General features: G+C 41.1%; 1 protein-coding gene across 3 annotated transcripts in view; it reads left to right on the top strand.

Moving 5' to 3' along the window:
• The window catches only part of LOC106565409 (diacylglycerol kinase alpha), a 32,119-nt gene extending 17,779 nt beyond the window's left edge, over positions 1 to 14,340 (top strand). For all 3 annotated transcript variants that reach the window (XM_014132512.3, XM_014132510.3, XM_045691589.2), the window contains exons 19-24: positions 3,215 to 3,279; positions 3,417 to 3,507; positions 8,706 to 8,892; positions 9,373 to 9,493; positions 9,590 to 9,650; positions 12,797 to 14,340. In XM_014132512.3, coding sequence (XP_013987987.1) covers positions 3,215 to 3,279; positions 3,417 to 3,507; positions 8,706 to 8,892; positions 9,373 to 9,493; positions 9,590 to 9,650; positions 12,797 to 12,877 — 606 coding nt within the window. In that variant the 3' untranslated portion in view covers positions 12,878 to 14,340. The remainder of the gene's footprint in view (positions 1 to 3,214; positions 3,280 to 3,416; positions 3,508 to 8,705; positions 8,893 to 9,372; positions 9,494 to 9,589; positions 9,651 to 12,796) is intronic.
• Positions 14,341 to 16,644: the final 2,304 nt, after the last annotated feature.

Below are 16,644 nucleotides of genomic sequence, written 5' to 3'. Positions count from 1 at the left end.
TGTATTAAATTGTTTTTTTCCCCTCAATCTACACACAATGCCCAATAATGACTAAGCAAAAACAGGTTTTTAGATATTTTTGCTTATTAAAAATGAACTGAAATATCACATTAATTACGTAAGTATTCAGACCCTTTACTCAGTACTTTGTTGAAGCACCTTTGGCAGCGATTACACCCTCAATTCTTCTTGGGTATGACGCTACAAGCTTGGCACACCTGTATTTGGGGAGTTTCTCCCATTCTTCTGTGCAGACCCTCTCAAGCTGTCAGGTTAGATGGGGAGCGTCGCTGCACAGCTATTTTCAGGTCTCTCCAGACCTGAAAATAGGCTCTGGCTGGGCCACTCAAGGACATTCAGAGACTTGTCCCGAAGCCACTCCTGCATTGTCTTAGCTGTGTGCTTATGGTCGTTGTCCTGTTGGAAGGTGAACTTTTGCCCCAGTCTGAGGTCCTGAGCGCTCTTGAGCAGGTTTTCATCAAGGATCTCTCTCTACTTTGCTCTGTTCATCTTTGCCTCGATCCTGACTAGTCTCCCAGCACCTGCCACTGAAAAACATCCCCACAGTATGATGCTGCCACCACCATGCTTCACCGTAGGGATGGTGCCATGTTTCCTCCAGACGTGACACTTGGCATTCAGGCCGAAGAGTTGAATCTTGGTTTCATCAGATCAGAGAATCATGTTTCTCATGGTCTGAGAGTCTTTAGGTGCCTTTTGGCAAACTCCAAGCGGGCTGTCATGTGCCTTTTACTGAGGAGTGGCTTCCGTCTGTCCACTCTACATGAAGGCCTGATTGGTGGAGTACTGCAGAGAAGGTTCTCCCATCTCCACAGAGGAACTCTAGAGCTCTTGTCAGAGTGACCATCGGGTTCTTGGTCACCTCCCTGACCAAGGCCCTTCTCCCCTGATTGCTCAGTTTGGCCGGGCGGCCTGCTCTAGGAAGAGTCTTGGTGGTTCCAAACTTTTTCAATTTAAGGATGATGGAGGCCACTGTGTTCTTGGGGACCTTCAACGCTGAAGACAATTTTTGGTACCCTTCCCCAGATCTGTGCCTCGACACAATCCTGTCTCGGAGCTCTACGGACAATTCCTTAGACCTCATTGCTTGTTTTTTGCACTAACATATACTGTCAACTGTGGGACCTTATATAGACAAATCATGTCCAATCCATTGAATTTACCCCAGGTGGACTCCAATCAAGTTGTAGAAACATCTCTAGGATGATCAATGGAAACAGGATGAACCAGAGCTCAATTTCAAGTCTCATAGCAAAGGTTCTGAATACAGTTGAAGTCTGAAGTTTACATACACTTAGGTTGGAGTTTTTCAACCACTCCACACATTTCTTATTAACAAACTACAGTTTTGGCAAGTCGATTAGGACATCTACTTTGTGCATGACACAAGTAATCTTTCCAACAATTGTTTACAGACAGATTATTTCAATTATAATTCACTGTATCACAATTCCAGTGGGTCGGAAGTTTACATACACTAAGTTGACTGTGCCTTTAAACAGCTTGGAAAATTCCAGAAAATTATGTCATGGCTTTTGAAGTTTCTGATAGGTTAATTGACATCATTTGAGTCAATTGGAGGTGTACCTGTGGATGTATTTCAAGGCCTACCTTCAAACTCAGTGCCTCATTGCTTGACATCATGGGAAAATCAAAAGAAATCAGCCAAGACCTCAGAAAAAAAATTGTAGACCTCCACAAGTCTGGTTCAACCTTGGGAGCAATTTCCAAACGCCTGAAGGTACCACGTTCATCTGTACAAACAATAGTACGCCAGTATAAACACCATGGGACCACGCAGCCGTCATACCACTCAGGAAGGAGATGCGTTCTGTCTCCTAGAAATGAACATATTTGGTGCGAAAAGTGCAAATCAATCCCAGAACAACAGCAAAGGACCTTGTGAAGATGCTGGAAGAAACAGGTACAAATGTATCTATATCCACAGTAAAACGAGTCCTATATCAACATAACCTGAAAGGCCGCTCAGCAAGGAAGAAGGCACTGCTCCAAAACCGCCATAAAAAACCCGACTACGGTTTGCAACTGCACATGGGGAAAAAGATCGTACTTTTTGGAGAAATGTCCTGGTCTGATGAAACAAAATAGAACTGTTTGGCCATAATGACCATCGTTATGTTTGGAGGAAAAGGGGGGAGGCTTGCAAGCCAAAGAACACCAATCCAACCGTGAAGCACGGGGGTGGCAGTATCATTGTGGGGGTGCTTTGCTGCAAGAGGGACTGGTGCACTTCACAAAATAGATGGCATCATGAGGTAGGAAAATTATGTGGATATATTGATGCAACATCTCAAGACATCAGCCAGGAAGTTAAACCTTGGCCGCAAATGGGTCTTCCAAATGGACAATGACCCCAAGCATAATTCCAAAGTTGTGGCAAAATGGCTTAAGGACAACAAAGTCAAGGTATTGGAGTGGCCATCACAAAGCCCTGACCTCAATCCCATAGAACATTTGTGGGCAGAACTGAAAAAGCTTGTGCGAGCAAGGAGGCCTACAAACCTGACTCAGTTACACCAGCTCTGTCAGGAGGAATGGGCCAAAATTCACCCAACCTATTGTGGGAAGCTTGTGGAAGGCTAACTGAAATGTTTGACCCAAGTTAAACGATTTAAAGGCAATGCAACCAAATACTAATTGAGTGTATGTAAACTTCTGACCCACTGGGAATGCGATGAAAGAAATAATAGCTGAAATTAATCATTCTCTCTACTATTATTCTGACATTTCACATTCTTAAAATAAAGTAGTGATCCTAACTGACCTTAAACAGGGAATTTTACTAGGATTAAATGTCAGGAATTGTGAAAAACTGAGTTTAAATGTTTTTGGCTAAGGTGTATTTAAACTTCCGACTTCAACTGTACGTATGTAAATAAGGTATCTGTTTTAAATATAAAACAAATGTTTTGCTTTGTCATTATGGGATATTGTGTGTAGATTGCTGCAATTTGTATTTTATTTAATCCATTTTAGAATAAGGCTGTAACAACAAAATGTGTCAAAAGTCAAAGGGTCTGTCTGAATCCTTTCCGAAGGCACTGTATGTGATTGTGATTTTTCTTGTCATTGTGCTCTTGTTTTCTTATTGTTACAAATTGCCCTTTTGTGGTGATAAAGATTTATTTAATTTATTGAACACATGTAAATGCTACTATGGGTTAATTGACAGGATGCCTCCATTGCACACCGCTTTCACTCCATGAGGGAGAAGCACCCTCAGAAGTTCAACAGCAGGTGAGAGTGACTGAAAGGTCAAGGATCAAACAAAGAGTGTTGAGTGCATAGAGTGAAAAATCTGTTATGGCTGGGTGTGATTTTGTTTATCTCTGAGCACTGACCCAAAACAATGTGCTTTTTGTTTTCTCTGTAAGGATGAAGAACAAACTGTGGTATTTTGAGTTTGCCACCTCTGAGACCATCTCCGCCTCCTGCAAGAAGCTAAAGGAGTGTCTCAGCATTGAGGTGAACACTGAAGAGTCTTGAATCCTAGTCATTTTAGTTTGTGGTTAAATGGATCTTACCATAGTTTAAGTGTACAGTGTTGTGAAAAAGTATTTGCCCCTTTCTGATTTTCTCTACTTTTGCATATTTTTTTTATACTGAATGTTATCAGATCTTCAACCAGAACCTAATATTAGATAAAGGGAACCTGAGTCAAGAAATAACACAGTTCATATTTCATAAACAATTTATGTAAAACCCAATGCCCTTGTGTAAAAAAGTAATTGCCCCCTTACACTCAATAACTGGTTGTGCCACCTTTAACTTTAAATTTGTTTATTTTTAGCCATTTTCATGTAGACTTGATTGTGTGTTTTGGATCATTGTCTTGTTGCATGACCCAACTGCACTTTGGCTCACAAACGGATGGCCTGACATTCTCCTGTAGAATTCTCTGATACAGAGAAGAATTCATGGTTCCTTCCATTAATGAGGTTCTTACTATGGAATGCAGTGTTTGGTTTTCGCCAGGCATAATGGGACCCATGTCCACTTGCGACTTTATCATGTAAAACTTGGTGGGGCAAATTCAACTTTTTTTTTTTTATGATGCATGCCAGCAAAGCCACGGCACAAAACAAAACTAAACAATACATTAATTCCACTATATTGGCGACAAAGGTTACCCACAAACTGTTAGGCCCTACATAAAGTCATCCCAACAGCAGAGCTTTCTTTTCAGCACCATGGAGTGAATCCTTACCACCGCTACACCTGGCTATCAGTGGAGCTTTGTCTGGCAGCGAAACAGTTCATTCAGCCTCATTTACTGCCTTTTTAAAAAACATAACTGAAATGGCTGACTTGCTTAAACAAATGTGGTTTCTACTGACAATGAGCGCATAAGAGGCAATCCGTAATTTCGATTAAGACATTAATGAGCGAGCTAGGACGGACGTAGTCAATATAACTATTTGTTCAGCACTTGAAATGTACAGCGACAGAATTCAGCACATGGGCCGTTCTTACTGTATTGTCTATGTACACCAAGTCCGAACCGAAGGATAAATAAATGGGGAATATAAGCAGACAATGAAAGCTCATACAATATTCAATGATTACATTTCTCTAAAACAGTCTATAGGCTACATGTGGACTACCAAGTTAGAACAGCAGGCGAAATTAAGAGGGGTAAATGAACCAAATTATTAGGGTGATGCACATGAGCTACTAACATCTTACTACACAACATACACTTAGTATTACTTTCTTAGCTACAGTATACATATCTCCCTGGCATATTACATAATTTATGCAGCAGCATACAATACATTTTTGGACTCACATTGTTGTGCTGTGCTCACTTGAACAGGAAGGTGGCGTGGCAGTCCTTGTGGGTAAATTTTGTCATCAAACTTTGTCATCAATGTCTGGCATTCTCTGGATTTATGGTGCTTTGAAGATAACTGGGAACTCAAAAAAATAAAACAAGGTTGAATCATGACGTCAGTGATCTTCAGGTCGGAGCTCTAGAAAGAGGCCCGGGTTCCCGACTTGGAATTCCGAGTTGGATGACCGTTCAAACCGTATTTTCCCAGTCGGCACAATTTTTTTTCCAGTTTCCAGTTGACTTGAACTCACTGAAGTATGAGATTTCCGAGTTTCCAGTTGTTTTGAACGCGTCAGAATTCATGCTGGATTGACAACATGGCCAATGTATTCAACCTTTTCTGGCACATGGTGTTGATTGTGAAAGTTTATCCTTTTTAAGCTTGGAAAAGAGACCCTTAAACCCAGACTTGGACCACACACCCTCTCCACTGAATAGCAGGCTAGTGATTGCTTTGCAACGCTTGCAGTTAGACACTGATTCCTGAATTTGCGATTTCCAACTTGTTGTGTAATGTTTATGGCCGATGTGTTTTATCTTCAAATGACAGGTATTGAAAAGGATTTGCCAGTAGACTGTCGACTTGATTAATGATGATGACTGCTTGTCTAGCTAAGATTTTGAAAGTATGATGTTGACATGATCAGTCCAATCAAAGCTACGGTAGATATAACGTGATTTGACGTCATTTTATCTGTGGCCAATGACCTTGAGCCTTCTTGGATGGGTACGTCTAATGTAAATCTATGGCAGCACCCAAGGGACTTTAATTTTCGAGCTCTCCCTGTAGATTTAGCGGTGACATAGTGTCCCCATGAGTGACAGAACACTGAGCCAATCACGGCGCAACTAACTACAGAACATTACTACCCCCTTAGGTCTGTATTTCCCACTGGCTGTATTTCCCATTTTTACTATTTTCTACATTGTAGAATAATAGTGAAGACATCAAAACTATGAAATAACACATATGGAATCATGTAGTAACCAAAAAAGTGTTAAATAAATCAAAATATATTTTAGATTTGAGATTCTTCAAAGTAGCCACCTTTTGCCTTGATGACAGCTTTGCACACGCTTGGCATTCTCTCAACCAGCTTCATGAGGTAGTCACCTGGAATGCATTTCAATTAACAGTTGTGCCTTGTTAAAAGTTAATTGGTGGAATTTCTTTCCTTCTTAATGCGTTTGAGCCAATCAGTTTGTGACAAAGTAGGGGTGGTATACAGAAGATGAGCAAAGAGAAATGACAGTCCATCATTACTTTAAGACATGGAGGTCAGTCAATCCGGAAAATTTTAAGAACTTTGAAAGTTTCTTCAAGTGCAGTTGCAAAAACCATCAAGCACTATGATGAAACTGGCTCTCATGAGAACCGCCACAGGAAAGAAAGACCCAGAGTTACCTCTGTTGCAGAGGATAAGTTCATTAGAATTAGCACTTCAGAAATTGCAGCCCAAATAAAGGCTTCAGAGTTCAAGTAACAGACACATCTCAACATCAACTTTTCAGAGAAGATTGCATGAATCAGGCCTTCATGATCACATTGCTGCAAAGAAACCACTACTAAAGGACACCAATAAGAAGAAGAAACTTGCTTGGCCCGTCATTTGAATCATGTAGTAACCAAAAAAGTATTAAACAAGATTCTTCAAAGTAACCACCCTTTGCCTCGATGACAGCTTTGCACACTCTTGGCATTATCTCAAATACATTTTTATTTGTAACATGCCGAATACAACTGGTGTAGACCTTACAGTGAAATGCTTACTTACAAGCCCTTCACCAACAATGCAATTTTAAGAAAAATAAGTGTTAAGTAAAAAATAGATAAATAAAAAATAAACTTAACAAATAATTAAAGAGCAGCAGTAAATTAACAATAGCAAGGCTATATACAGGGGGTACCGGTACAGAGTCAATGTGCGGGGGCACTGGTTAGTAGGTAGAGTTAAAGTGACTGTGCATAGATAATAAACAGAGTAGCAGCAGCATAAAAGAGGGGGGCAATGCAAATAGTCTGGGTAGCCATTTGATTAGCTGTTCAGGAGTCTTATGGCTTGGGGGTAGAAGCTGTTAAGAAGTCTTGTGGACCTCAACCAGCTTCATGAGGAATGCTTTTCCAACAGTCTAAACACTTGTTGGCTGCTTTTCCTTTACTCTTCAGTCCAACTCATCCCAAACCATCTCAATTGGGTTGAGGCTGGGTGATTGTGGAGGCCAGGTCATCTGATGCAGCACTCCATCACTCTCCTTGGTCAAATAGCCCTTACACACCTGGAGGTGTGTTTTGGGTCATTGTCCTGTTGAAAAACAAATGCTTGTCCCACAAAGCGCCAACCAGATGGGATGACGTATCACTTCAGAATGCTGTGGTAGGCATGCTGGTCAAGTCTGCCTTGAATTCTAAATACATCACTGACAGTTGCACCAGCAAAGCACCCCCACACCACCTCCTCCATGCTTCACGGTGGGAACCACACATGCAGAGATCATTCGTTCACCTCACCAACCAAACACTGCATTCCACAGTAAGAGCCTCATACCATCAGTCAAGCATGGTGGTGGTAGTGTGATGGTTTGGGGACCTGGAATACTTGCCTTAATAGACAGAACCATTAATTCTGCTCTGTATCAGAGAATCCTACAGGAGAATGTCAGGCCATCCGTCTGTAAGCTGAAGCTGAAGTGCAGCTGAGTTATGTAGCAAAACAATGATCCAAAACACACAATCAAGTCAACATGAAAATGGCTAAAAAGCAACAAATTTGAAGTTTTGGAATGGTCTAGTCAAAGTCCAGACCTAATGCCAATTGAGATTTTGTGGCAGGACTTGAAACGAGCAATTCATGCTTGAAAACCCACAAATGTCGCTGAGTTAAACCAGTTCTGCATGCAAAAGTGGGCCAAAATACCTCCACAGCGGCGTGAGAAACTGATCAACAACAACAGGAAGCATTTGGTTGCAGTCATTGCAGCTAAAGGTGGCACAGCCAGATATTGGCTGCATTTCAAACTCAAAGTAGACAGACCTCGGCCCTAAACCCTGAGCCCTATGCTCTTGGGGGAATCCCCGCGGCCATATTTGTAAATAAGTTAGAAATTGTGCTACTAATGCACAAATACGTCTCATAAAAATGTTTAGTTAGTTTTTGGAAATTGTATAAATAAATGTTTTTCCTTCTTCAGAAGTAGCTAGGCAGGCTAACGTTAGTTAGCTAATTATTTTGCTAGCTATCATACACTAGGCGTATATTAATAATTATATAGTTAATATAAGTAGACATGTAATCATAGTTGACTGTAGCACATATAAAGCACCGGTAAGCTACCGGTGGCTGAAAACACAATCATCGCGGGATGAACGAGTGACGAATTTCCGAGCAAGCACGGTCCATTGAAAAATCATTCCTTCCTCCCTCACCCCTTGCCCTGCAAGTGTATACTCGTCAGACATCATGATACGTCATCAGAAGTGTCCACTTAATTTGAGGGCTGAGGGGATAGGGTGTGTCTTTTAAGTGTTTGGAATGCAGCCATGATTGTAAGGGGGCAATTACTTTTTCACACAGGGAAATTGGGTGTTGCATAACTTTCTTAGTTAAATAAAATAAGTATACATTTTTGTAGTTATTTGTGAACTCAGGTGCCTTTTAATATTAGGTTTTGGTTGAATATCTGATAACATTCTGTATCAAAATATGCAAAAATAGAGAAAATCAGAAAGGGGGCAAATGCTTTTTCCTGGCACTGTAGATAGTCTTAGCAATAATTAATTTAGTCTCTTTACCCGTTTGTGACCGTGTCTGTCTGTCCGTCTATCTCTCAGTGCTGTGGGACACCCCTGGACCTGAGCGGTCACTCTCTGGAGGGCCTTGCAGTCATCAACATACCCAGCATGCACGGCGGCTCCAACCTGTGGGGTGAGGCTAAGAAGGCAGACAGAGACAATATGTCAGAAGAGAGGTCGCCTGAGGTCGTCACTGACCACGACGTTCTGAAAATGAGCTCACAAGGTACTTTAGGGCATGCTTATCTCATACATTGTTGGAGGTTTATTTTGTTGCCTAGTGATATCAATGTTTACTGTAGCATTGTATGTAATATTGTCACTTTTCCCCTTACACAGCCCGTATGGTCTTATTTTTGGAGGGCGGCAGGTAGCCTAGTGGTTAGAGTGTTGGGCCATTAACAAAAAGGTCGCAAGTTCGAATACTTGACAAGGTGAAAAATCTGTTGATCTGCCCTTGAGCAAGGCACTGAACCCTATTTGCTCCAGAGTCGCCGTTGATAATGGCAGACTCTGGCCATGACCCCACTCTCCACATACGTATTAATACACACGTGTACATGCAAAAAATAGGACCAATATAAGCACCCACCAAATTATTATGATATAATTTGTATTACAGTAGTTAAGTCACTATGTATGAGAATGAATGTCTGCTTAATGAGCTATTGACAATATATTTTCCTGTTTTCTTTCCCCCCCACAGACCTAAGTGACAAGCGGATTGAGGTGGTGGGGTTGGAGGGTGCGATTGAGATGGGTCAGATCTATTCTGGGCTGAAGAGGGCTGGACACAGACTGGCTCAAACATCACAGATCACTATCAGGTAGACTTAATACAGGCTCTATACACAATTCTTCAGGTGTTATGCCTTTTTAACTTTTGGTATTAAAACGTATCTCTATCTCGTTGCCTTCCTCAGGACACATAAAGCCTTGCCTATGCAGATTGATGGTGAGCCCTGGATGCAGCCTCCCTGCACTGTAAGTGTTGTTAATATACCCCTTAAGTGAGTTTGGCCATGGGATCTCTATGACCAATTGAATTAGAAAGTGTGACAACTGGAGGAACATTTATTCTAAAATAAACATTGTTGATGTCCTTATGTTGGCTTGTTAGTTTTAGCAGTGGGCCAAGTCGCTTGACTCTATTTTGTTTCAGAAATACAATGTGATGTACTGGAGATCAGCATTTCCCAACCCTTACCAGACCAGACACATTTTTTTCTAGCCCTCCACTGACACACCAGACAACTAATCAAGGTCTTGGTGATTCATTAATTCAGCGATTCTTGAAAGACGGACCAATCTCAAATATTCACAAATATTTGTCTTAATATTAACACAAATGTGAAATATATACAGTTGAAGTCTGAAGTTTACATACACTTAGGTTGGAGTCATTAACTCGTTTTTCAACCACTCCACACATTTATTGTTAACAAACTATAGTTTTGGCTAGTCAATAAGGACATCTACTTTGTGCATGACACAAGTAATTTTTCCAACAATTGTTTACAGACAGATTATTTCAATTATAATTCACTGTATCACAATTCCAGTGGGTCAGAAGTTTACATACACTAAGTTGACTGGCCTTTAAACAGCTTGGAAAATTCCAGAAAATGAGGTCATGGCTTTAGAAGCTTCTGATAGGCTAATTGACATAATTTGAGTCAATTGGTGGTGTACCTGTGGATGTATTTCAAGGCCTACCTTCAAACTCAGTGCCTCTTTGCTTGACATCATGGGAAAATCAAAAGAAATCAGCTAAGACCTCAGAAAACAATTGTAGACCTCCACAAGTCTGGTTCATCCTTGGGAGCAATTTCCAAACGCCTGAAGGTACCACGTTCATCTGTACAAACAATAGTATGCCAGTATAAACACCATGGGACCACGCAGCCGTCATACCACTCAGGAAGGAGATGCGTTCTGTCTCCTAGAAATGAACATATTTGGTGCGAAAAGTGCAAATCAATCCCAGAACAACAGCAAAGGACCTTGTGAAGATGCTGGAGGAAACGGGTACAAAAGTATTTATTTCCACAGTAAACCAAGTCCTATATCGACATAACCTGAAAGGCTGCTCAGCAAGGAAGAAGCCACTGCTCCAAAACCGCCATAAAAAAAGCCAGACTACGGTTTGCAGCTACATATGGGGACAAAGATTGTACTAATTGGAGAAATGTCCTCTGGTCTGATGAAACAAAAATAGAACTGTTTGGCCATAATGACCATCGTTATGTTTGGAGGAAAAAGGGGGAGGCTTGCAAGCCAAAGAACACCATCCCAACCGTGAAGCACGGGGGTGGCAGCATCATTGTGGGGGTGCTTTGCTGCAGGAAAGACTGGTGCACTTCACAAAATAGATGGCATCACGAGGAAGGGAAATGATGTGGATATATTGAAGCAACATCTCAAGACATCAGTCAGGAAGTTAAAGCTTGGTTGCAAATGGGTCTTCCAAATGGACGTTGACCCCAAGCATACTTCCAAAGTTGTGGCAAAATGGCTTAAGGACAACAAAGTCAAGGTATTGGAGTGGCCATCACAAAGCCCTGACCTCAATCCAATAGAACATGTGTGGGCAGAACTGAAAAAGCTTGTGCGAGCAAGGAGGCCTACAAACCTGACTCAGTTACACCAGCTCTGTTAGGAGGAATGGGCCAAAATTCACCCAACTTATTGTGGGAAGCTTGTGGAAGGCTACCCAAAGTGTTTGACCCAAGTTAAACAATTTAAAGGCAATGCTACCAAATACTAATTGAGTGTATGTAAACCTCTGACCCACTGGGAATGTGATGAAAGAAATAAAAGCTGAAATAAATCATTCTCTCTACTATTATTCTGACATTTCACATTCTTAAAATAAAGTGGTGATCCTAACTGACCTAAGACAGGGAATTTTTACTAGGATTAAATGTCTGGAATTGTGAAAAACTGAGTTTAATGTATTTGGCTAAGGTGTATGTAAACTTCTGACTTCAACTGTATATATTTTGATAGACCAAAGTATCACCTATCACACCATGTAAAGGAACAACATCCTAATTCTTCCAAAAAATATCCATAAAATGCAACTAAATGGATTTATGTCAACTCCGTTTGATGCTATAAAAGGCTTTTAATTTTTATATAGTTCAACAAGTGTTTGAAGGCCTTGATTTGTTTAATTCTAACAGATTATTCAAATGTTTAGTACAACTCTCCAAACTTACTTTTGTTTCATTTTATACCACTATATTATGCTCCAGAGCTAATTTCGTTAGCATTTTGGCATGTTTTTCTAGAGAAAGAACATAAAACAATATTTTATAAAGCAAACATTATCCCTTTGTTTTTCCTCCGTTGCTGTATGACTATAAACCCTAAAATAAATAAACATATCTGAACCAAAATGTATATCCTATCAAGGAGATGGAGTTGACAGTTTATGGTTGTGACCATGGTGATTTCAATATTGCTTGTTTTAAATGTATTAAAAGTAGAGAACTTTACAGACCATGAGCGGTCTTGTTGCACTACATGTAATGAGGACATGAAGAAATGGTCCTTATTGTGGAGCTGACCCTGCTCATTCCTGAATCATTTAGGATTTTAGACAAATCTGACAAGAGTTTACCAATTTTTGGGGGGACCAAACATTTTTAGGAATCACAGTTTTGAGATCAATATTATTTAAAGTTTTAGAGGGCTATTGCAAGAAAAGACATAAGATCCTTTTTTCAGTTAATATTAATTATTGCCAGTTTATACAATTTTAAACACATTTTTTGAGAGTTTGAAATTGGGATCCTTTGCTCTGGACAAGGGCATTTCCGGTCGTAGAGTGGACATGGAAATTAATAATATTGCAAATATTAAAACAATTCCAAAACAAGTATTTCCCTTATAAAATTCCCCTAAATTAAAATGAATCTCAAATAATGCTATAAAAATTCAAAGTTTACCTGCCGGATAAGGATTGTCCTGACTTTCGATAATAATTGAATTACTTCAATCAGGTGTGTCCGTGCAGAGATAGGACAAAAATGTTTGCCTACCACAAGAGGGTATGGGGATAAGAGAAACACTGTTGTAGACTAGGATGACTATAAAACCTCCTGAATTTTCCACCCTGTGTTCAGATCCACATCACACACAAGAACCAAGCCAACATGCTGATGGCTGCTCCTGCCAAATCATCAGGCTTCTTCCACCTCAAGTAGAGGAAAGGTGGGCTGCAGCACTGAGACTGAAGAGGTCCAGGGTGTAGGGTGAAGTTGCCCTTTGACACTGATCTTGGATCAGTTTTTCATTTTCCCCACTAATGGTTAACATTTACATTTTAGTCATTTAGCAGACACTCTTATCCAGAGCGACATACAGTAGTGAATGCATACATTTCATACCATACTTGTTTTTTTTTTTTTTTTTTTCTTGTCCGTACTGGCCCCCCGTGGGAATCGAACCCACAACCCTGGCGTTGCAAACACCATGCTCTACCAACTGAGCCACAGGTTTGGATTGGGTGAGTGGATGCTTATCCTAGATCTGTACCTAGGGGAAACTTCACCCAGGAGCAGAGGTCCACTGACTGCTGAAGGACCACTGCCATAAAGGAACCAACATTTGCGTAAAAACATTCTTCATGTCTGAATTTCTTCCTGAAACACTAGTAGCCATTGATTAACATTGATACTCTACTCATTTCCATAACAAACTCAGAACTATCCCAGGCTTGTGTTGATTTGAGTAAGTCCCTTAATGTTAAGCTTTATATTACATTGCTATTACATTTTGTATCTGTTTGTATTAGTTATGTATAATTCCATAGTATTCCATGAGTTTGATTACTTGTATGCCTTATTGTTATGTCTCAGCACAGTAATAGATCTCCTGTTTGTTTATCTGCTTTCTATAGCATTTTCACACAAATGTTTTTGTACCCATATTGATTAACGTGATAGGCCAATAGTCTGTGTCGCTATATAATGCCGTTCACTGTCAAATCTAAGTATGTTTCACCTACTCAGCAAGTTTCTTGTAGAGGATACAGCTCAGACAGCTGAGGGTATCGTTTGCGTTGCCCGACCTCACTTAAAGGCCCAGTGCAGTCAAATTAGATTTTTCTGTGTTTTACATATATTTACACTATGAGGTTGGAATAATACTGCGAAATTGTGAAAATTATGATAATGCCCTTTTCATGTAGCTGTTCGAAAGACAGACTGAAATTTCAGGTGGTTTTGATGGGATGCAGTGTTGGCCTGCCTGGTGACATCAGGTAAATTCTTTTAAAGACCAATAAGAAAGAATACCAAACCTCTGCCAATAACAGCTAGTTTTCTGTTTTCCCTTTCCCACTCAAACCACTCCTAAGTCTTAGCAAAATTCTTGCTTGAGAAATTGCTTTTGCTAAGAAGCTATATATATATATTTTTTTTTAGCATTTTGATTGAAAACATTCACAGTAAGGTACTTAATTGTTACCCAGAAATTATTTGATATTGATATAAAAACAGCTACATTGGGCCTTTAACACTTTGTCACAAGCAGCACTTCCTCATTATCACTAACCTAATCTCTCTGCTTAGTGAGACTGCTTCCAAACCACAACTACTGAGATGCGGTCCTCAAGAAAAAAAGAGACCTGGCTTTTCTCTTTAAAGAAATAAATGTATAGCCTACAGTATGTGTATTCATGTATCTACCATGGTAAGAGATCTTTTAAAAAGACAGCAATTTCTTATCTCTGCCTGTAACGATGTGCGCTGAGAGTCGGGAAGCAAGTTCAGGGAGTGAGTGTTTTAATAAATAAATGCAACATAAAACAAAAAACACGAACAACGCACAGACTAAACACTGGAACAGAAACAATAACGCCTGGGGAAGGAACCAAAAGGGAGTGACATATATAGGGAAGGTTATCAGGGAGGTGATGGAGTCCAGGTGACTCTGATGACGAGCAGGTGCGCGTAACGATGGTGACAGATGTGCGCTATAATGAGCAGCCTGGTGACCTAGAGGCCAGAGAGGAAGCCCGACGAGCCGGCTGAGGCATGAAAGCCCGTAGCGGCTCCTGGACCCGACGTCATTCCACCTGACAAAAAAACACCCCCTGATGCTTCCCTTAGGTGAAGCATTATTCTGTAATGATGTGAGCTGAGTCATGAAGCAAGTTCAGGAAGTGAGTGTTTTAATAAATAAATGTAGCATAAAACAAGAACCACGAACAACACACAGACTAAACACTGGAACAGAAACAATAACACCTGAGGAAGGAACCAAAGGGAGTGACATATATAGGGCAGGGAGGTGATGTCCAGGTGAGTCTGATGACGCGCAGGTGCGCGTAAAGATGGTGACAGATGTGCGCCATAACGAGCAGCCTGGTGACCTAGAGGCCGGAGAGGGAGCACACGTAACACTGACTTTCTCAAGGTCAGTTACCAGAAGGTTATCGCTGTACGTGACAGAATGTACTTTTATAAAGGGTGTCTATGGCAGTTGGGCAGCTGTCATAGTGGTGGTGTGTCATACTTAACAGGTTTGTGTTTGTTGGCCATTGGTGTTAATGGCTGTGAGTCTCCCAACGGAGCTCAGAGACAGGTCCAAAGTAGGCCAAATGAGGGTGCCATTTGGGACGAAGCCCTGGTCTTCAGGAGTTTCCCTAAAATGACTGCAACACTAGAACTACAGTGAACAAAAATATAAACACAGCATGTAAAGTGTTGGTCCCGTGTTTCATGAACTGAAATAAAAGATCAGGCATTTTCCATACACACAGAAAGCTGATTTCTCTCAAATTTGGTGCACACGTTTGTTTACATCCCTGTTACTGAGCATTTTTCCTTTGCCAAGATAATCCATCCACCTGACAGGTGTGGCATATCAAGAAGCTGATGATCATTGCACAGGCGCACCTTGTGCTGGGAACAATAAAAAGGCCACTCTAAAATGTGCAGTTTTGTCACACAACACAATGCCACAGATGTCTCGAGTTTTGAATGAGCGTGCTATTGGCATGCTGACTGCAGGAATGGCCACCAGAGCTGTTGCCAGATAATTGATTGTTAATTTCTCTAACATAAGCCGCTTCCAACATCGTTTTAGTGAATTTGGCAATACGTCCAACCGCCCTCAAACCTCAGACAACGTGTAACCGCTCCAGTCCAGGACCTCCACATCCGACTTCTTCACCTGTGGGATCGTCTGAGACCAGCCACTCAGACAGCTGATGGAACTGTAAGTTTGCACAACCGAAGAAACTATGCACAAACTATCAGAATCCATCTCAGGGAAGTTCATCTGGACGCTCATCATCCTCACCAGGGTCTTGAGCTGACTGCAGTTTGGCGTTGTAACTGACTTCAGTGGGCAAATGCTCACCTTCGATGGGCACTGGCACGCTGGAGAAGTTTGCTCTTCGCGGATGAATCCCGGTGTCAACTGTACCGAGCAGATGACAGACAATGTGTATGGCGTTGTGTGGGCAAGTGTATTGCAGATGTGAACAGGTCCCCATGGTGGCGGTGGGGTTACAATATGGGCAGGCATAAGCTACGGACAATGAACACAATTGCATTTTATCAATGAAAATTTGAATGCACAGAGATACCGTGACGAGATCCTGCAGCCCGTTGTCATGCCATTCATCCGCCGCCCTCACCTCATGATAATGCATGGCCACATGTCGCAAAGATCTGTACACAATTCCTGGAAGCTAAAAATGTCCAAGTTCTTCCATGGCCTGCATACTCACCAGACATGTTACTCATTGAGCACGTTTGGAATGCTCTTGATCGACATGTATGATAGCGTGTTCCAGTTCCTGCCAATATCCAGCAACTTTGCACAGCCATTAAGGAGGAGTGGAACAACATTCCATAGGCCACAATCAACAGCCTGATCAACTCTATGCGAAGGAGGCACATGGTGCAAACCAGAACATTTTTCCTTTGCTTCAGAGACATACATACACTGCATTCAGGAA

The sequence above is a fragment of the Salmo salar genome, chromosome 12 (assembly GCF_965601325.2).
Source record: "Salmo salar chromosome 12, fSalSal1, whole genome shotgun sequence".
NCBI lineage: Eukaryota > Metazoa > Chordata > Actinopteri > Salmoniformes > Salmonidae > Salmo > Salmo salar.
The sequence above is the reverse complement of the archived record's forward strand: the minus strand, read 5'-3'. Positions and strand labels throughout refer to the sequence as shown.